At 46.0% G+C, this 22,789-nt stretch overlaps 1 protein-coding gene across 1 annotated transcript in view; it reads right to left on the minus strand.

The window, feature by feature from the left end:
• The window catches only part of CARNMT1 (carnosine N-methyltransferase 1), a 486,389-nt gene that overhangs the window by 409,442 nt on the left and 54,158 nt on the right, over window positions 1-22,789 (minus strand). Inside the window, exon 2 of the mRNA XM_069625830.1 lies at window positions 19,216-19,408. Coding sequence (XP_069481931.1) covers window positions 19,216-19,408 — 193 coding nt within the window. The remainder of the gene's footprint in view (window positions 1-19,215; window positions 19,409-22,789) is intronic.

Genomic DNA, 22,789 nt, shown 5'->3' on the forward strand with positions numbered 1-22,789 from the left:
CTCACTGATGGACATGGTCAGCCGGCCTCCCACTGGGATGCCCAAGTGGTGGCCAGACTGTTTGGCCAAGGTCAGACTTGCTGAGGCACCGGCTTCCTGCACTGCAGGTGACAGCGACACTATACTCAGCTACCGTAGGCCTAGGAGCGGCTCTTGTGTTGAGGACCGGTAAGGCTATCTGTAAGACGTTGAGAAACCTTTTGATGACCTGCTCGATTTTCAACTGGAGCGAAAAGGAGCGAAAAGACAGCGAGCGGTGCTGCTGGAGAGTGATGAGGGAACGGGCCGTCTCTGTATCCGTCTTGATGGCCGGTAGGGACTCAGACTGCCTTCGTAAACAGATTTTCCCCGAAGGGCATGTCCAGTACATTCATCTGGACCTTTTAACGGAAATTACTGGCCTTCATCCGTCCCTGTCGACGAAGGCAGACACCGTTCCCCATCTGACGGAACCTTGTGTCAGCAACGTTCACTGCCACTGTGATGGCATGGTCGGATGCCACTTCTCCCTCCTGGAAGAGGGCAGGGCTTCCATCTTCTTATCGTCGGGGAGGAACTCCAGAACCGGTCCTAGCTTGTACCACAATTCCCGGTTTTACATGGCTAGGATCGCCAGGGCGTTGGTCGCCGGGATTGTGGATGCCGCTGTGTAAATCACTTTCTTCCCCATGTAGTCCATCCTTTTCCACTCACTGTCCGGAGGGACTGACGACAGACTGGTAAGCTGACCGTTTCCTTGCAGCAGCCGAGGCCGGTGATGGCTGGGACCTCAAGCACTTGGGTGCGGAGTCCGGCACCATATACTTCTCCAGCCTGTCCATTTTGGCTGGAGTCGTGCAAGGGTTCTTCACGAGGGCCTGTCCCTCTTCCCACATTTCGTCCGGAAAGGGCACCGCCATGATTGTGTTTCTTGTGGCCTCTTGCCTTTGATACAAGAAGCCCTCTTTCTTGTTTTCCTCGGGTACCAGCTGGAAAAACTTGGATGCCCTGGTGATCATGGAGTGGAACGATCCCACCTTTTCCGGTGGGGAAACCCTATGGGGAGTATCCAAATATGTCAATTCATTGTCCGCCGAGAAAGTCTTCGTCCTCATCCGTAAATACACTTGAAAAGATTTTTGGTGAATGTACAAGTATGCCTTGGACAGAGCTGTTGGCAGCTATTACTTTTCATGTGTTTTCAACTCTTTACAAAGGTTCATACCGAGTTTACCGCATTTGGCCCAGGACAGTGGCCAGCGCCTAAAATGGCCATGCCACGAGGTCCTATGTTCTGCCCTTTGGCCATCTTGTTCCTTTGACTTCCCCAGGTGGAGCAGATCTGGGAAAATCCTTATTTGGTCATGCAGACTCCCACGCAAACCGAAGATTTCACGGGCTTCTGCAGGTCTTATGTGCCTCCAGGATGTGGGCTGGAACTGTCTAGTTCCAATACACATCCTGGGAGACAGGATGTCTGGTGTGCTGGGATGACTGGGACCACTGTGGTCCGTGATTGGTCAAGCATCTGGGATGACTATGTGAGCAGATTTATGAGATTTTGGACAATAGAAGGCATCTTACAACCATTCCAGTTCGATCTTCTGAGTTCACACCGAACTTAGTAAAGGAGCCAAGTATCATGAATCAATTAAGCAGATCCACGGAACTGCTTGTGACCGGCTGGAAGGTTTGGCACCCTGAAGCGGCTATTGTCTCGTTGAACCCCTTTTTCTGATCGATCCTAGAAGCCTGCAATGCCACTTCGATTGTGGGACCAACTATTTTCGGCACCTCCAACTTAACCTGTAAGTGAGCCTTATCGGAAGTGTTCCCGTTCCGCCCAGTGAACTGACCAGCTCGTACAGGACCTTCGCCCTGGAACACCGCCGTCTCCTGTTTTGACTTCAGCCTTTGGAGACTGTAAGCTCTGGGTATAAGGCACTCTCCTGCCGAGTTTCGGACACCTAGCATTCCTAGGTCTGGAACTAGGAGAGTACGTCTGAACCCAAGCATACGCAGTCACTGTCAGCCAGCTGTGGGGACGGACTTTGTGGGTGCCTTGCTGCTGTACCCCCCTGTGCCCTCAGACTCACTGCAGCAAAACTGGCCTGATCCCTTCATCGGGAGTGGAGAAACTGCCACTGTCCCGCCACAGAATAATTCCTGGAACGCAGCCCCTGAAAGCCACAGAGCCGCGCAACTGCAGGATTTGAACCTGAGACCAAAGTGGACACGTTTGCCGATGCTTGGTCCGGAGTGCGCCGAGGGTCGGTGAGTACTTGCAACACTTACCAGTGGCAGTGGGCATTCCAATTTTTTTTTTTTTTTTACTTACAAGTGTCCCCACAACATCCACTCTTCTTCATCGAGGTTGCCTGTGCTACCAAACTAATCCCAACTCTTAGCTCCTGCGCTGCCCTCTTGGCGACATCCTCTCGGAATAGTGGGAACTTACTCTTCACTGCCTCACCCACCTCCCTGAGTCGCTACAGCCCCTTAAAGAGACTACGTTTTGACTTAACTGTCCGATCGCGTGCACCAGTAACGAAAGGAAAAGTACTTTTGAGCTCAAGGCTCCAACTCTGGACTACCTCTTAGTTAGGGTATGAATTGTGAAGGACAGCCTACACAATATTCGCACTTTGTGACCTCTTTCTTTGCAGGTTGTGGATCAATACTGTGTACCATTTTATAGGCCATTGGTGACTGTATACATGTTTGCTAGATTAGTATTGTGTTGATTGTGTTAATACTGCTGAACAATTACGTTGTGTTTGACTTAAAGGCCTTTAATACATTAATATATAATTACCCACCTCTAATCAAGGCATACCCACAGAAATTGGCCCTGCTCCTTGGCAACCCCCTTTACCCTCTAGCATGCCTTTCTGCGACCTCACTGGACTAGTGCACCTAATGGCATGTATCGCCCACACATACTCCCCACTCATGGTGCAGCAACCTCATGCTCTGAGAACAACCGTCTTCGGTCCCCCGTTCCTCATGTCCCAAACAGTGGCTTGCTGCAGACTACATCTACTGGCCTACAGTCCCATTTCTATTGAAGATCCTTAATAGAGCAGTCTAAATCCAAATACAACGCTACCTTGTAGCTAACATGTTAGGCATGTGCCAATCTAGCTTCAGACATGGGCATGGAACTGAATCAGCATTGCACAACTTTAAAACATTTTTTTTTCTTGGATGACATCAAGGACGCTAGCAAGTCAGTGATCCTACTTCTGCTTGACCTACCTGCTGCCTTTTATTTGGTGGACCACCAAATCCTCTTCCAGCACCTTGCCACGGCAGCCAACTTCTCGCCGGAAGCCATCTCCCGGATCGCCTCCTTCCTAGGCGGCAGATCCAGGAGCGCTTTCGGACACTGCAGCCGCTTCCCCCTCCCCCGTTACATCACACAAAGATCTTGCATCTCACCAACCTTGTATAACATCTTCACAAAACAGCTATTTGATCTGCTCGATGAGCAGGGCATCCGATACCAACTATTTGGATCCAAAACAAACAGAATCTGTCATCTGCTGACAGAAGGTCCCAATTTGCACTCTTGTGGGAACTATGTCCTGTGCGTTAAATCAATATATTACACTCAATATTTGAGACAATTCAATTGTTAATAACATCAGGTAATTATAAATAAAAAACAGTTTCCAACCTATATAGGTTATATGACCTATATAAATGAACAAAGTAGTACATAAAGAATTGCTAGAGGCATTTGCTTTCAATTCAATCAAAAAAAGACTTTGTATAGTGATAGAACAATTTGGTGGCTGTTAAAACCACAGCCACCGTTGGATACATATAATGCAAGTGTCGTAATATGATTCTTACGGTCTTGACATCAATTTCAGTAGTATAACTCAACAGCACAAAGCAGTACAAAAGAATAATGTGCAACTAGGTAGAGTTCCAAAATGAGCAGTTAGTACATGCAGGATGTATTGTTTGAGCACCATGTGCGGATGTTAACTCTATAGGTGACCAGTCTTGTACGTTCTGCAATCTTGTCTCTCGCTCAATGTATAATGTATAGGCAGTGTCCATGATGTTGTTTAGTGGTGCTGACGCGTTTCGGAATAATCCTTCAGGGCTGGTACTACCAAGTAGTGTATCAACTAACAGACATCTGCTGAGAATCTGTGAAAAATACACAGAATTTAAATATATGGAGTGACCATTGTCGTAACCCAAAATACTGTAGGGAGGCAAGGAATAAAAAAGCAGCTGACCTGCCGTCTGTTTGTAAATCTCCGGAGTGCGTACTGCGCAGGATGCGTTAGTAGCAAGTTAAAGGGGGAGCCGGGGCCAGGAGTGAAACGGCCTTGCCACCGCTTCGAAGTCGCGAGGTGACCCACACCGAGGTAGGCGAGCTGTATAAAAAAGGTAGGTATTAATACCTCTACGAGATCCCATTTACCTAATACTTGCAAGTTACTAAGTAAAGGGAAGACCAAGCCAATATCTCAAACTAATTCATGGGTAAAGACTGTCAACTAGGGTGTAAGCTAAATTAGCTCAAGAGTATACGTGATCGAGTACCTAGCCTCGTAGGTACTCCGTTGCTGTACTTGAATACCATATTAGCATATTGCGTACAGAAATCAACTCTCATCCTGACTTGGTAATCATGCGCATAAAGTTATGCCCTAGACACACTCTCCCGGTTGAAGTAAAAAGAAACTTACAACCGTCAGGCGAATCTCTGGAACGCTGTCTGTGCCTCTGCTTGTAGCAACCCGAGAGTCGTATGTGTGATAGTATAATGGGTAGTCAAGGCGACGCCTGCGCATGCGTGGAAGGCCGCGGGCCTGCCATGTTTGTATGGGCAATTGGGCATTGTCATAGCAACGTGCCAGAGTGAATGTACGAACCCCATGAGACTATCCAGGGGATAAGAACTAATCAGCTACTCAAGTACAGGTTTGTGGTAGTTAAATGCTTGTTGATATACGGTGGAACTCGAAACGTACGGATCCCCTATATCCCGTAGTTGATGTCCTTGCTGGACACCATGAATACAATCCATAAATATGCTCACTTATTCCCGCTGTGACCCATGCAGCACCGAATGTACTGCTGGCTTCAAGATATTGGTTATGCAATTAATATTAGTCAGGCGGGCAAGAGGGCACTACATCCCACATAGTTGATGCGGTGTCCCTCCTCCCGCATCTGGTAAATGCAGACAGGCATAACAGGGCAGGAGATGTCCCAACCTACCCGTGTGTGCCTGGATGCTGCTAGTATCGATATTATACACTATTCCAGACATCTCGAAGCATCAGGTAGCTGAGACACTGGTCATCGCTGTAACTGTTAAACACAATCCCTAATCTTTTATGTCGCCATGGTACCTTTGACACAGTGTCAATAGAAAGGGAACATTTAAATACAATTTAATACATTCCTAGTGCATTTTTCTACTTCTTTAGAGCTGTGGTACTTATACCACACTACGCAGCGATCCAACTGTATCAATAAAATAAACACAAAAAAAAAAACCTACAACAACAGTATAAGTTAGCATAATTAAAAACACAAGCAAAACCATGAACTGTATATGTACACGTAAAACAAGTGCTGACCAATATCGCTAGCTCAGGTCATAGTCACACTATTTCTCTAGTCTTTTGTGGATTTTTGGAAGGATGTATATCACTGGTGTAATAGACATACAATTGCACAGCTCAAATGTGTGATATTGGAACAGATCACCCTGGGAACGAGAGGTGGCGATGTCACCAGGAAACTACAACAGAGGCAAGTCTGGTGGATTGATAGTCTGGACTCTATGCAAGCGAGAGGAATGAACAGTGAAACCGATCTAATGCGTTTTGTATGTTACACAGCACTATAGTTTCCACATCAGCGTGACTGTGACCTGAGCTAGCGATATTGGTCAGCACTTGTTTTACGTGTACATATACAGTTCATGGTTTTGCTTGTGTTTATAATTATGTTAACCTATACTGTTATTGTAGGTTTTTTTGTGTTTACTGTATTGATACAGTTGGATCGCTATCTAGTGTGGTGTAAGTACCACAGCTCTAAATAAGTAGAAAAATGCACAAGGAATGTATTAAACTGTATTTAAATGTTCCCTTTCTATCGACAATATGTGTCAAAGGTACCATGGCAACATAAAAGATTAGGGATTGTGTTTAACTGTTACAGCGATGACCAGTGTCGCAGCTACCTGATGCTTTGAGAGGTTTGGAATACTGTATAATATCGATACTAGCAGCATCCAGGCACACACGGGTAGGTTGGGACATCTCCCGCCCTGTTATGCCCGTCTGCATTTACCAGATGCGGGAGGAGGGACACTGCATCAACTATGTGTGATATAGTGCCCTCTTGCCCGCCTGACTAATGTTAATTGCATAACCAATATCTTGAAGCCAGCAGTACATTCGCTGCTGCATGGGTCACAGCGGGAATAAGTGAGTATATTTGTGGATTGTATTCATGGTATCCAGCATGGACATCAACTACGGAGGTATAGGGGATCCGTACATTTTGAGTTCCACCGTATATCAGCAAGCATTCAGCTACCACAAACCTGTACTTATGTAGCCGATTAGTTCTTATCTCCTGGATAGTCTCATGGGGTTCATACATTCACTCGGGCATGTTGCTATGACAACGCCCAATTGCCCATACAAACATGGCGGGCCCGCAACCTTTCACACATGAGCGGGAGTTGCCTTGACTACCCAATATACTATCACACATATGACTCTCGGGATGCTATGAGCAGAGGCACAGACGGCATTCCAGAGATTCGCCTGATGCTTGCAAGTTTCTTTTTACTTCAACCGGGAGAGAGTGTCTAGGGCATAACTTTATGCGCATGATTACCGAGTCAGGATGAGAGTTGATTTCTGTACGCAATATGCTAATATGGTACTCCCGTACAGCAACGGGGTACCTACGAGGCTAGGTACTCGATCAGGTATACTCCTGGGCTAATTTATCTTACACCCTCGTTAACAGTCTTTACCCATGAAATAGTTTGAGATATTAGCTTGGTCTTACCTTTACTTAGTAACTTGCAAGTATTAGGTAAATGGGATCTCGTAGAGGTATTAATACCTGCCTTTTTTATACAGCTCGCCTACCTTGGTGTGGGTCACCTCACGACTTTGAAGAGGTGGCGAGGACGTTTCACTCCTGGCTATAGCTCCCCCTCTAACTTGCTACTAACGCATCCTGCGCAGTATGCACTCCGGAGATTTACAAACAGACAGCAGCTAAGCTGCTTTTTTATTCCTTGCCTCCCTACAGTATTTTGGGTTACGACACTGGTCACTCCATATATTTAAATTTAAAATCTGTGTATTTTTCACAGATGCTCAGCAGAAGTCCGTTAGTTGATACACTACTTGGCAGTACCAGCCCTAAAGAAGGATTATTCCGAAACGCGTCAGTACCACTATACAACATCGTGGACACTGCCTATACATTATACATTGAGCGAGAGACAAGATTGCAGAATGTACAAGACTGGTCACCTATAGAGTTATCAGCACATGGTGCTCAAACCATACATCCTGCATGTACTACCTGCTCATTTTGGAACACTACCTAGTTTCACATTATTCTTTTGTACTGTTTTGTGCTGTTGAGTTATATTGCTGAAATTGATGTCAAGACCGTAAGAATCATATTACGACACTTGCATTATATGTATCCAACGGTGGCTGTGGTTTTAACAGCCGTCAAATTGTTCTATCACTATACAAAGTCTTTTTTTGATTGAATTGAAAGCAACGGCCTCAATTATTTATGTACTACTTTGTTCATTTATATAGGTCATATCACCTATGTAGGTTGGATACTGTTTTTTATTTATAATTACCTGATGTTATTAACAATTGAATTGTCTCAAATATTGAGTGTGAGATATTGATTTAACGCACAGAACATAGTTCCCACAAGAGTGCAAATTGGAACCTTCTGCCAGCAGATGACAGATTCTGTTTGTTTTGGATTTCTGTTCTGTCTCTAGTGGTCTTGAGACATATTTCAGTCCCGTTGCACCTGAAATATGTGAAAAATACATGCAATGATAAATGTGAATCTTTTTCAGTATCACTGCAAAAATAACTTCTATACAAGGTTGTGCCCCTCAACCCCCCTCTTTTCAGACCAACTATGTGGATGACCTGCAGGTCCTTGTCCCACTGTACGGCAACTATGCCTCTGACTCAGACCTGCTGCTCTCTGTGTACCAAACAAAACAGGCATGGATGGCCTCTCACCTACTGTGCTATATGACAGGACTGAGATCCTCCTGGTTGGCTCCCAAACTGCCCTCAAACTGGACAAAGCCTACAGCTCATTCACCATCGAGGGTATAATGATTTCAGTATTGAGCTACGTTAAGATCTTGGGCAATTACCTTGATGAGACCCTCTCGCTGAAGTGGCAGGTCAATGCCATTGCTTCCTCTGCAGCTTACACCACAACACTACTCTATGCCATCAGACCGCTTCTCTCCAGCGACGGCTGCCTACGTATCGCCCAAGCGCATATTGGCTAGCGAATGTACTACTATAACTCCCTCTTTTCAGGTACGTCCACCCAGAATATCAACAAATTAAAAAGTAGTTCAGAACAATGCCCTCAAGAGCTGCACTTGAATCCCAAAGCATGAACATATATCCGCTGCCAGAAAACAGGCTCACTGGTTCACGGACAGAGAGCGCATCATTTTAAAAATGTTAGCCATTACTCATAAATGCTTAAACCAACGAGGCCCCGGCCTACCTGTCGCACAAATTTAACAAAATGTAGTCCGATAGACCCACCCCCTCCACGAACACCCAAAGATACAATCTAAAGACAACAGGTGGCTCAAGTTTCCCAGTTATTGCCTGCAAATGCTTGAATTAGCTGGCCCCTACGCTAAGAGCACAACAATCCTATTAAACATTTACGAAACACCTCAAGACTTTCTTTGCTGAGGGTCCACTACCATTCTAAAAGACTAGAGGTTGCCAACCTACTACAGACTTTGTATCTTTGTAAACAATTTATGTAACCAGGGCCTTCATGCCTAGGGGCTTTATTGCCCTGTAAAAATAAAATGAATAAATAAGGTGGGGCTAGTAAGGGATCCATGACCAGGCCTCCACCGACCAAAGTTGGGAAAGAGTAGTTTAGGGACAGGCCTTTACACCCATGTAACCCTATGAAGAACCGGGAGGACGGGGGGGGGGCTATACGGACTTACCCCCATTACTCTGATTACTCCAGAGACCACTGCTGAGGTTCTGGAATCTGTTGACAACAGTCTTCTGTTCTTGGTTCAGTCGAGGAAGGCCCAGTGGTTGCTGGTGTAAATGGCCTTTTCAGACACGTTATGTAGTTTTCTTCAGTCACAGACCTTCAAAATCTCTTCCAAACACTTTCCAGCTGAACAACCAAACAAAGAAAGGATGAAGACGTCTGCGGTTTAGGCAGCCTCTGGACACTGCTAAAACGCAAAGGCAGCTAATTGCAACAGGAGTCACCATGGTCAGGCTGTGACAGGGGATCTTCCAGGCATGAACAAAGGAGCAGATCCTGCCCAGCCTCAGTTGATGATGCAAGAAGGCTGAGAATTCAGGAGCAGGCGTCTTGTTAAAGATCCTCAAAGTCCCAAGCATGCACTCAGAACTGTGACTGCTGCAGCAAGGTAGCCCCGGGAGAGAGCTGAGCACTTCAGCGTTTGGTCCAGGGACACTTCTGAAAGCTCAGAAGGGAACAGATCCTCGAGCAGGGGTCGAGACTTTTTCCCCCACTGATCATGGGGCGAAACACTGACTAGGGTGTGCTTGAGATCAAGCAGAGGAGCATGGCTTCACCCAGGACTTCACTAGAGTTCGTGCTGGTCCACTGCAGCGGTCGTCAGTGGGCTTCTCTTAGTAGGGCACTCAAACAGTGCTCTGAATGGCTGCTGGAGTCCCTCATTTTAGCCAAGACCTGGACGAGAAGCTCACCCAGGTCAATCAGTGGTAAGGATCTGCACTATTCAAACTGGCAGTGGCTAGCCAATCATGGATAACCACTGGCCACCTGTCCAGCAACAGGCATTCCTGCACCTTGATGTGTATTGGGACCACGCAAAACAGTATCCAGAAGAGTCGGATATCCCTGTCAGCTGCACACCTTTGTACTGGAAAGACCAGTCAAACACTATAAAGTCTGTGTATAATCAGCATTATAGTTTTTGATTTCCTTTAATCTGGTCATGTGGACCCAACAGGTTTTAGGATGGGAATCACTTCATCAGGGGTGCAGTTCAAAGCACTGTTAAATAATACATATAAAATCGATCCCAACTCTAGTTTTATACAATTTTTCAAAAAACCTACACGGTTATCCTCCAATTAATCTTTTTTTTATACTATATTAATATGGCTTAAAAAAGATTCTACCTTTCCACATCAATACAATGAATACTTTCACAACAATATAAAATACATCACACTCCTAAAATAATAATCTTCAATTCATCACATAAGAATTTTCCATTCGGCTGCCATCTAATCGCCAGTTACTCGAGATCTGTTAAAATAATCGCATTAAGTAACCTAATAGTTGCTAAAATCAAGGATAGATTATTGTCCGCTAAAAATAATTGCCCATAGCTCACCTTCCGTTAAAATGATATAATGTCTAAAATATTTTTCCATGTATAACTTTCTTTTGTCCATCCATTTTGGACAACATACCAACAAATGTTTTTTTCCCCTTCAACCAAATTGTGACATGGCCAATTCAATCTTATCCCTTTTACTTATGTAATCTTAAAAATGCCTTGCATATTTATTGACAGGAAATTTCTTTAAATATTCTGCCAAGATATTGAATACCTTCAAATCATATCTAAAGTTTATAAAGATCTTATATTTATTGCATTGGTCTGAGGTCCGACACCAGTCGCTTTGCCACAACTTAGTTTTTAGCGTCATCAGGCATCAATAAAAAGGTCTCAAGCAATATATTCGCAGCTTGCACAGGCAGAGCACCAAAAACACGGCCTGGCTTGATGCTAGCCTGCCTGGTTCATGGAATACCAGCCCTCGTTACCCAGGATGCACTCGCAATTCCGATAGTACAGAACTGGACGCAACTGCACATCAAGAAGGTGTTGACTGATAAGCAATTACAGACTCAATTAGACACGGCACCGTAGACCTGCAATTCGCTTGTCCCAGTAAAGGTTTGAAATTGGCCAATTCAACACTTTAAAGTGTTAAGCCGGAAAGATACAGCCATGCTTAGTAAACGGAACTAACTTCACACTAGACCGATCATGTTTCTGGGAGAACTAAGGCACCAAACCTCTAAAACAGATAGAAGATCTACCTCAGTAGGCACTAGAAAATATGCAGGAACAAGGGACACCCTCCAATTGCACAGATAAACACACACCAATATGCCGACTCTCTCCTCTGCACCAACAAACAATAGAATGAAGCTATACCCCCTCGATTATTTCACCCTAGATGCATACATAAATGGACACCACTGTGAGCACCCAACAATCTTTAGAATGCAGCCAACCCCCATGGATAAATTGGGCTAGCAGCATACAATCTCACATACAAGCACCACCTTTGCCAGAATGCATCTTACCCCCATGTCAAATCTGCCTTGCTGCACACATACTACTGATCCCACACAACCTCAACACCACTCCTAGCATTAGAATGCAGCCACCCACCACGGAAATGTGGTCTGGCTGCACACAGAGTGCACCCAAGCACTACTTACTACCCTACTCTCTCCACTGACCTGACTACAATCCCAGAGGGCGTTCAACCCACAGCGCTTTGAGCTCATACCAATGGTGAAAAGGTGCTATACATGCTCAATAACATAACTGGCAGGTTTGTTTGGGTCTCTGGAAAGCTGCAGGCTGCGAGAATGTGCCTTTTGAACTCCTATGCGCCTCTCAGACAACCCTGTGTTCTTTCACTTGATGTCCATGCTACTACCTGACCAACTGGGCGCCAACGATCTGGGGGTGGGCAATTTAATTGCATTTTAGTCACCATTTGGACAGTTCTAAGGAAACGGGCCGTCCCCTGGGGTTAGCCTCCAGAACACTATCACAAGTCTTTGATAAGGCCTGGGTGTTCAGTAGAGCAATCACTGTACTCTGGAAGCCCTGCCACTCGACCTACCCTCTAAACATATCAGGCCAGCCTACTAATATTAGCCAACCTCTTAACTGGTGAGACTCGTGACTATTACCTGAGACACTTTCTTAGAAAATTGTTAATATTGCATTGAGTCACACCTAGAAAGTGCCACTTTGAGACAGTGCTGAGATTAATGGCCCGCGTCGCAGACCTTGAAAATTGATACTGCATTGAGTCACATCTATAGAGTGACACTTTAAGACAGTATTGTTAATACTGGGCCACGCCAGACTGGACAGTACAGTGAATATCAGCCGGAGTCGCACGCTCTAGAAATTGGAAATTGTGCCGCTGTCTAGGCGTCTCAAACTACTGCTCTCTGAAACATAGGCCTCTTTCGTGTCGTCTATGTGTTCTAATTACTGTGTCATTCTTTGAGACTTGGGCCTTTCTCCCGCTATCCATGTGTATCAAAGCAAGCGGTTCTCACTGCTGCCTGCCACCCTTTGAATCCTAGGCCTTTCTCCCGTTACCTAGATATTGCAAACTCTAGTTCTAATTACTGCCTGCTACTGTTTGAAGCCTAGGCCTCTCTCCCGTTGTCCAAGAGTCCCAATTCTTGGTGCTCTAACTACTGCTTGGTAGGTGTTCTGGGTGTTCCAATTACTGCCTGCTACTGTTTGAAGGCTAGGAAATCTAGGTGTTCTAACTACCGCCTATCCAGGTATCCCAATTATCTGCTATTACATCTAGAGTTTTACATGTACGGTTACATTTACTGCTGCCCTATGTTAGGCCCTTCTCCATCTATCCAGGTGTCCCAGTTCTATGTGCAGCTAATCACATCTAGAGTTTTTCATTTGCGCTGCTACCACATCTAAGGTTATTGCATTCACTGTGGCCGACCCGTGCCAAGCCTTTACAAACTAGGTTTTCCAATCCAAGCACTGTGATCCTTGTGTTCCCAATGTAGGTGCTACTAGCATCTCTCTGTAATTGCATCTACTGCCGCTCCTGTGTTAGGCCTTTCCTCTATCCGTGTGACTCAAGTCTAAGTGCTGTTATGGGATTACCACTCAATACAACCCCTGACCTCCCATCCAGGATGGAGACACCGCATCAACAAAGACCTCCTCTTCGAACCCTCACTACCGCCCCACCCGCAACACACCCACCCAACTTAACCTCCCCCTCCCGGCACATTCCCTTCACATCGAACTTCATGAACTCCCCCTACATCCCTCCTCTGCTCACCACATACAAACCTTGCCCCCGAACGCTGATACATCCTGCCCCACCCCCAAACATCATTCCACCTTAACTAAGATCAGAGGAGCGATCTGACGTGCTAAACACTGCTCACCTCAAACCCTCATCCCATCTGCACCTACCCTCCCGAACCAATCACCCGCCCTCTATCCCCTGGCACCTATTGACAACGCCCCAATACCCCCCGTTCATACACCCCGCCCAAACTCGCAAGCCAGAGCTGCTCTCTGGCGCTCCATACTCCACAAATCCCCTGCCACTATTGCAGCATTTTTGCACCCACTCAAGACTCCCCCAGACTAACCCCCACATTCCTAGCCCCCCCATGCCACTGTCAATACCACTCTGTCACCCCCACTACCACACACCAACCCAGGTAGAGCTCAACGTCATTCCAACATCACCTTCTCTCTACCAACACGCCTCCCTTCCATGCCCTCTTCTCAGTCCCACACTCCCTCAACCCCCCCCCTGCCATCCTTTCCCACCTCTGCCATCAGACCCTCCCCTCCCCTCGTCTCCACCCCCTTGGTCTCGACTTCTCACACAGTGCACCCAACCCCCCCCCCCAGACTCGAACCACAAACAACTCTCCTAACCCCTCATTCTTTTGTGCCATAGACTGTTAAGCCTCTCTGAACACAACTTTCTAAATTGCTCCACCTTTGAGGCACTCAAAGTGGTGAAAGTGATTGTTTCCATGATATTCAGTATAGTAGGTGACTTGGATCTACAAGGCAATCAAAAATGATAGTGTCTTGTGTAAGTATTATCTGGACACACCACCAGTGATCTACACTGTGGTACCCAATACAGAACTTTTCACAAAACACCCAGATATTATGTGGAGAGGGTGATTCCTGTTACGCTCACCTGGTATCCACGGGGGCGCCACACAACACCGGACGGGAGACTGTGCGCTATCCGGGACCCCTTCTGCTTGTTTGTATGTTGGCTGGTGGACAGATCCTGTGACAGGAGAATGGAGGTTTAGGTATCGAGCCTGTGCTGGGGATTCCCACCTCCCACTGACCAAGTCCCTTCCCGTGGAGGTTATGCCTCACCTTCGTTTCTTGTGCGTTGAGCTCCCTGTCCTGCGTATGTGCAGGGGCGCATTTTCGTTGTGGGCATTCAGAGGGCCTAGTTGCTTCACTGGTCCTGAGCCCTTGTGTCGTGTCAAGACCGGCTGTCACACCGACTCGGTTTATGGAGTTCAGGTAAGTGTTTCAGTTTGTTCCTTCTCCTGTCTTCTTTTAGTTTCCCTGTGCCTTTTCAATGTTACTTTGTCTTTTGTGCTCTAAATGTCGCTTTCTGTTTTCCACAGGGGTTGTTGTGGTTGCAGAGATGCAGCGCCGGATGGATAAGGCTGAGGTAAGTGGTTTAGCGCGAAGCGCGGCGCTGCATAATGCGAGTTAGCAGCTAACCTGTATTTCTTTCTCGCCTTCTTACAGGGTGCAGTGCGCTGATGATCCAGAATGAAGCGCAACCGACGACCGGTTATTCATGTGAGTGGTAATGTGTTTTAGCTTGTCACCTGTGCAGATAGCATAGCGTGACGTCTAATCCGCTGCTTACCGAGTACGGGTTCTTATTAATGCTGGCCTTTTATTTTGCAGCTTGCAGAGCACTCCGGAGATGGAGAGACCACCGAGCACGGATGAGTGTAGGAGCTGTTACTCACAGGTAAGTGTGCTTGGTTATTGTTGTTCTTGCAGCGCACTCCGGAGGTGGAGACCACCGAGCACGGATGAGTGTAGGAGCTGTTACTCACAGGTAAGTGTGCTTGGTTAATGTTGTTCTTGCAGCGCACTCCGGAGATGGAGAGACCACCGAGCGTGGATGGGTGTAGGAGCTGTTACTCACAGGTAAGTGTCCTTGGTTAATGTTGTTCTTGCAGGTTGCGGAGCACTCCGGGGACGGGCAAGGCCGCCGAGTGCATTTGGGTGCGCGGATGGACTTGGAACTGCTACTCACAGGTAAGTGGCCTTTGTTAATGTTGTTTTTGTTCTTGCAGGTTGCCGATGGAATCCAGGTTGATGGTTTCAGATTCAAGCCGCCGGGGGAAGCTGATGAGCTGGAGCTGGACACGGTGAGCGTTACGCTGCAGGAGTGCAGAATAACGCGAAACGTGAATCCCAGTTCGGGCGTGGCTTATATAGCCAGCCACACCTGAAGGTTCGACCACACCCAAAACACTAGACTGCACAGCTCAGTTCTTAGACCTGAGCTGTATAAAGGACCTCCATGTTGGATTAAGATCCCAAGTGGTGCTTGCCTCATTCTGAATAATGAGCCTGGCACCAAAGGCGCCAGGACGGACTCCATGTCCTCTGCTCATGGGCCTTTAAGGCCCTTGGAGCCATTGTGGGGGGCTGTAGCCTCACTGCTGTCAGGGGGCTGTTGCATCTGAGGGGGTCAAGGATAGGGGTTGTGACATTCCACTGCTGTACACCAATTTGTTAGGACTGATTTTTGATACGCTGGCCTGGTGGAAAGCTGTATAGAAGGGCAACCTATATTGTGACAAGAACAACTCTGGGAAGCTGTAGCCACACCAGTTTAGGTAGCAGTGACAGGCGGTCTAGGCTAACTTCTTCAGAGGGGGTGAGCTTGTAAAGGGTCCACAATGGGAATCACAGATTACACTTAGACAAGATGTATAAAAATACTGTTATTTATGGCCAAAACACTATAGAAAAATGACTACAAGCAGGTAGACGTATCAACAATACCAACTAAATACATATATACATTTACTTGGTTATAAGGTATAATACAAATCGGATATTCCTGCAAAGGAAAAGCTAGACAAGTATTATCCACAAAAAGGTCCACAGAGATGATCCCTAGCTAAAATTGTCCAGCCCTAAATTGCCTGGGGCCTTATGCCCAATAGTTCACGATACAGTTCCACAGAATTTAGGATGCAGGGAAAAATGCAGTTAGGGTCTCTAAGGTCCAGTGAAGGGTTCAAGTTAGACTAATGCCCAAAAGTAGCCCCAACAGTCAGAAGTCTTGCATAGGCAAGTTATGGCAAAGCCAAAAGTGTTAGAATTAAGGTTTATTATAAGCCCTAGGGTTAGGTTTGAAACTCTGCAACTTACCCCCCCTATTTCCAAATCTTCCCCAGACTTGGCAGAACTAAGGAAGGTCGTCAAACATTGCTTTTCCCGCTGAAATCCGCAGTCCTCGATTCCCTAGGGTTGTAGTTTTGAGCTGAACTCCAGTTGGTGTCTTTTGCTGGTACAAGAACTGTTGATCGAAGAATGCAAAAAACCTTGATTCAGCACCACTCTCAGGTCTGGACTCGGGTTAGGGAAACAGTTTTGGACTGTGCACACAGCGCACTGCGATGCAAACGGATTCAGTAGCCGTACCTTCTACCTCGGATTCCCATTTGTGCTAGGACGCCATCTTGCAGAGCCAGCTGAGGTACGGTGAAGTTGGTAGCAAGGTAGCCCAAAAACAAAGCTGGTCAGCCACGGGATGGTTCCAGGGCACTTCCAAGGGCCCTCTTTGGCAGGGCACTGAGCAGACATCGGGAATGGATGGCTCCTTCACTCCTAGGGGCGTAGCTCCTTCGCAGGACTACTAAAGATCAAGAGCAAGAGCAAGACAGGGCTCCTCCTAGTCAGCAGCAGAAGTTGGTTGCCAGGCCTCCTTCAGTCTGGTCTCCAGTCTCTTCGCGGGACTCACAGCTGGATAGGATAATTGGCTCCTTCAGGTTTCTCCAGGATTTCTGAAGAATGGAAGCAGGGGTCCTCTTCGTACCCTAAAAGCCAGGTAAGAGTTGAAACTCCCACTACCCAATGGCAGGGCTAGCCCACACACACACCCCAGCAGTAGTCCAATCAGGACCACTGGTGGTAACTTTCATGTATACCATTCAGACACACTGAAACCAGTATGTGGATTGGAGTCAGACTGACCCAGCCCACATCCTGCCTGCAAAAACACACAGCCCTCCAGTAGCCCACCATAAGCTTCTGCTTTCCCGGGCACTGGAAGTCCTTTAAGGATTTTCTGGGCCTCCGAGGCCAGGAAGAAGGCTAAAGAACAAGATGGCAAAAGAACAGGTGAAAAATCGCATGGCATGGCCATGTTTGACCAGTAAGTTAGTAGCCAAACGCGGTAAAGCTAAAACAAAATTCCCCAAAATGTGGCGAAAGGTCACTGCTGCCACCAGCCTGTCTTTTTAGCAACCCTAGAGTAACCAAAAATCCTCAGTGTTAGTCTAGGGCAAAACAAAAATGCACCCCATTGTACTGCAGTGTAAGGTGCTGTGGACAATGATAAAAAGTTACAAGTGATACAAAAGTAACCAAAAGTAGTAACATAGTAACTCGACTAAGGGGAAACAATGTTTCCCAGTACTGACAGCCTGAAGGACATATCAGTTTCCCCATAACATATGAGCAAAGGCAAGTATAGTGAAGCGGAAGGCTTCACTGCAATGCAAAAAAGTACAGGTCAGATTAAAAAATAAAAGCAACAAGTTTAGGGGTTCCATAAAGATGGAAGGAAAGGTGCAGTAAAGAGAATATTTCCTAACAATTCCGACGATGAGAATTTGCTTGAAATCTGACTCTACTCTTATGGGGCAGATAGCTCTGGTTGCGGAATAAAAGGCATGCAGAGAGGTGGGTGGTGGAGTCTCTGCTTTTTTTTTTTTTTTTTTTTATTAACGGGCTTGCGAACCTTAGGTGTGATAACACTGCTCTGCGTCCGAATATTCAGATAGAGTGGGTGCAGTCACTAGTGAGGAATAACCGTCCAGGTATGCAGAGGGAATTTACTGTGTAAGATTTCACCTTCCAAAAGGAGGCGCAATCTTTTATCAGACCTGTCTCTCCATCTCAACCAGCCTTTCCATTCCCCATCTATTGTCCAAACTCTCAGCCCCATCATCATCATCTCCTACCCAGCTCCCCAGCAGCCGGCTTGCAATCATGAGGCCCATGTTACATCGCTTTGGTTGTAGTAACAAGACTGGACATGGTTGAAAGGACTTTGCTGCAGGCTCCGCCCCACTACACGTCCCGCAAGACCCACCGTTCGACCTCCGTAAAGCATTCCAAACCGGGCTCTCATACGTAGCCTCTCCCACTACGCGCACAGATTGGTTGAGACCCCACGGCAGATCTCAAAATGGCACCAATGCGCCTCATCGGCTATGCCACAAAAGGGAACTACAGGTGGTAGCCCAGCCTCTGGCTGCGGAAGAGACTCCCAATTGGGTTCTCTCTTTGCGTGGAGTGGCAAGGCTAAATTAGACAAAGCCTGCAACTGTTCCCTTGAGAACTCGTTTTTTTGGCCACAGAGAGGCAATGATGGGTGGGAATAGCCATGGGGATTAGGAGGACCATGGGCAGGGAATGGGTGGGCTCATAACCAAACATCGATACACTGTGCCCCCCCCCCTCATATGTCATTCCAGTATGTCCCTCATCATATGCCCTTCTCATCTGTATGAATCTGTACTCTAATGCAATAGTTTGGGCTTTGTGGGTGTTGCAAGCGACTCCTAATAGCCAAAACTAAAAAAGAAAAAAATGCAGCGAGAAACCCCAATGAACCTCTTAAAACGCAAGACACTCGAAAGCTGCTTTCACCTTATCGACTAACTGGGCTGAGCAGATACATCGGATAACTAGGTTACTATGTGATTTCTTCCACAAAGTTGAAAAGTAAAAAACATATCCCAAATTGTACGCACTAAAGGGAGGTCAACATTTTTTCTCCCAGGGCTCACATGCAACAATTTATGTGCATTTCACATGAAAGACATGCACGTTGTACATACTTCCCCATATTCTTTGTTTTCAAACATGTGAACACAGTCCTCCACAATGGCTTCCAGGATTTCCTGATTGTGATTGATGCATTGCCGAATCCTATCCAAGTGAGGAAAGAAGTCTGGCAGCAAATTCCGTTGATTATCAGGGAGGGATCGGAACTGCCTTTCTGCTCGATTGACTCGCTCGTGATTGCTGGTTCTGAAAGAAAAAGATGGTACGAAGCAGTTAATACTTAGTGTGTGCAAAACAAACGTCCTCATATCCACTGGACCTTTGTTTAGTTGTGGGGGGGAGGGGAGAGGGGGTTCAGGAGGAGAGAGAGAGAGGCAATGGCAACCAGGAAGCGGGCAGAGAACTAGAGTATGCAATACTGGTCCAAAAGCAATTTGTGTTAAATCCATCAAGCCGCATTTCGAAAATTAAGGGGAGCTGGGCACTATTTAGTTCCTGGTTATAGCGCAGGAGAGCCTGGTTAGCTTGAAACCAGCTTGAAAAGAAGGGTGGCCCTATTGTGGGAGGACGGTGCATTAGAAGAGTCTGCCACTTTAGAATGATAAATACATCCATCCTGCATGTTATGTGTATTGTTCGGAGGTGTTTGAAGCCCTCCTAACCTTCAGGTACCAATAGTTTGGATTTTTCTGTTATTATGTAAGAAATTCCGACTAATTATCTATATTATTTTGGGGCATTTTGAATTGACCCGTTTATGGCTTTTACAACATTTTCAAAACATTGCCATGATCATTTCTCAGGGTGCTAAGTTTTCAGACAACAAACGACAATTGTTTAAACATATAGACGTGGTGAATAAAATAATATGTGCATATATTTAGAAAAGTGGAGAGGTGTTTGCACAAGAGTATACCTTATTCATAGCACAGAGAAGTATATCTTTGGTCAAAATTAATGCATAGACCCGTTTATAATTTCAAGTTGCTGTTATAACCTCCTATATCTGGGCTTGTTAACAACTTGCACATCAAATGAAATGAATCACAAGACGGAGAAAAGTTAGGGAAAGAACAGTGTTCAGGCAAATGAAACAGTGATTGTCCTGTATTGCCTTAGTTTGATCAAATAGGCACCTGCATTCTTTTTCTGGTTGTCACAGTGTCTGTAAATCTATAACAACCTAAATGTCCTGTATCATAAAATTTGGCTTTACATTCAACATTTCATTTGTTGTGTTATATTATACACAAAATATAGTAACCAATCCTGGGTTGACATCTCTAGTTATTGGCAGCATTTGTTGCCTTCATCTGGGCCGTGGATTGGGTGTCTCTGTAGTGAAAGAGAAGATGGATTGATATGCATGACCTGCATATGGTCTTACTGATCAGCCTATTTATGGTTTAAACAAACTGAGCTAAAAAATAAAATTAAAATAAAAAAAAAAGCAGACTGGCTGGCTGTTTTGGCGCTTTAAAGTGGCCCCTGTTTCACACTGACCTTGGTGAACTTCCCTTTCTTAGAGCAGGTATGGGTTCAGAAGCATAAGCCGCTGTTTTGGGGCAGCTAGACTGCACCAATGGATGGTGTTTAAGTGGACTGTTTCTTGTAGCTCGAATCCGAGGGGACAGGAAAAGATGGAGTGCAAAGCTCTGTAAGAATGGGAGCAAGTTTTTATGGTGATACATTAGAGATCTATAATCACGAGGTTTGTTGCTAGTTTCCCATGCGTTTACCTCTCTATAACTTGTGCATTGTCCTGGCCCTCACTAGTGGCCGGTTGAGGTCAGCTTGTTCTTATGGTGTTGCCGCAGTTGTTCTGCTGGCAGAAAGAGGGATCAGTGCCAGGGCCTGTATGGCGTGTTGAATGCATGCAATCTGATAATTTGAGGCAGGGGTTCGTGGGGGATACCAGTATTCTTACTGGCACGTCGGTTGTATTGTCCTGTGACTGAGAAGCGGTCCGTGCTTCCCTTGTTGTTCAGTGGTTGCCATAGCAACTGGATTGCTGTCTTGGCTTGCACTTGGGGCTAATAGCAGTAATTCGGGTCCCTAAAGGGATCGTCCACCCATTCTGCTGTTGTGTTGGGTAGGAGTTTGTGTCTGGCTAGAGAAATAGTATTATTCTGCTTACTGGCTGTTGGCCATCTGCTGTGTGGGGAAGAGGGCATAGGTATAGCATGCTTGTTCTGTTGCCATGGAGATGGACGCATGTGGGGATTATGCGCGTGCGCATATAGGGAGGGAAGTTCTGACAACTGCCTGGCTCACAGGCCTAATCGCTCTGGCAGGGCGGAGGGGATTGATCTTAGGAAGATCTGTATACGGGAGGGGTGGCTATGTCCTAGCAAGGACATAGAGGACATATCCTACTATGGCAGCTCCTAGTGGATATGTGCGCACAAAGGTTGAATGATTCAAGGCTCGTTGTATTGTCACAGGACCTAGAAGGGTTTGATTTATGTGTGAGGTGCAGAGTTGGATTCCCAAGGAATCGCAGTTGATTTCTTATTTTATTTATTGTTTAGGTTCTGATGTGGGCAGGTACAGCTCATTTAGGCCTGTGGTAATGGTTATTCGTCTGTGGACCCACCAGGCTTCCTTGTACAGCAGGGCGTTGCTTACGTTGGTGTTTCTATTCACCATCTCCACAACCTTCCAACGAATATGGTCGAGCTGTGTTGGAATTACATGAAGTGTGTTACCATTGTTGCTGTGTGTGTTGCATCCGATTCAAGATCGATGCTCACCAATTCTCTTATTGATTGATCGTGTCATTTGGCCCACATATCTTAGTCCACATGGGCATTCGATCACAAAGATCACATTTTGAGATTTGCAATTGGAGAAATGTTTGAGCGTCCATTCTTTTCCTGCTATGGGGAACATATTTGTCTTCTTACTGAAGCGATACACTGAACATGTACCACATGGATAGTGGCCTATAATTTTGCATAGATTCCAGAGGGAGTGTCTGGTTTATTCTTCAATAGTTTCTTTGCATACCCTCTTTGGTCAATTTTTCTTTCAGTTCACGAGCATGTTGTTTATATTGAGATATCTCTGTGCATTTTCTATGTATCCTAAGGTATTGTCCGTAGGGCAGTTTGCAAACTTTTCGGGTGGAGGCTTTAGTAGTGTAGGAGCGTGTTCCTGCATTTTTTTTTTTCACATGGTGCACACTAACCTGCCTTCTTTATTCATGGTGATGAGGTCCAGAAAGTTTGACTCTGGACTGCTTGGTGAATTGTATTTCTGGAGCACAGTTATTGAGCCACGTGAGGAACTCAATGAGTGTCTGGGTGTCCCCAAGCCAGATAAAGATAATGTCATCAATGTAGCGTTTCTATTTGCTAATCCTTTGTGGCATTGGATTAGTATGGTTGAGAATGTATAGTTTCTCATACTCCGCCATGAATATTACTGCGAGGCTGGGGGCAAAAGCAGCTCCCATATTTGGAGCTAGTACGAGTCCTTGGAGGAACACATTTTTGGATAAGGCTACTGCATGCAATTCGATTATGAAGTTGCAGGGACTCTTTTCTGTGCGATATGTTGTGTGAGGCGATTCCTTATACATTCAAGAGCTGCTTCCTGGGGGATGTGAGAGGTATAGAGAGAGCT

The sequence above is a fragment of the Ambystoma mexicanum genome, chromosome 6p (assembly GCF_040938575.1).
Source record: "Ambystoma mexicanum isolate Mex_15411 chromosome 6p, UKY_AmexF1_1, whole genome shotgun sequence".
NCBI lineage: Eukaryota > Metazoa > Chordata > Amphibia > Caudata > Ambystomatidae > Ambystoma > Ambystoma mexicanum.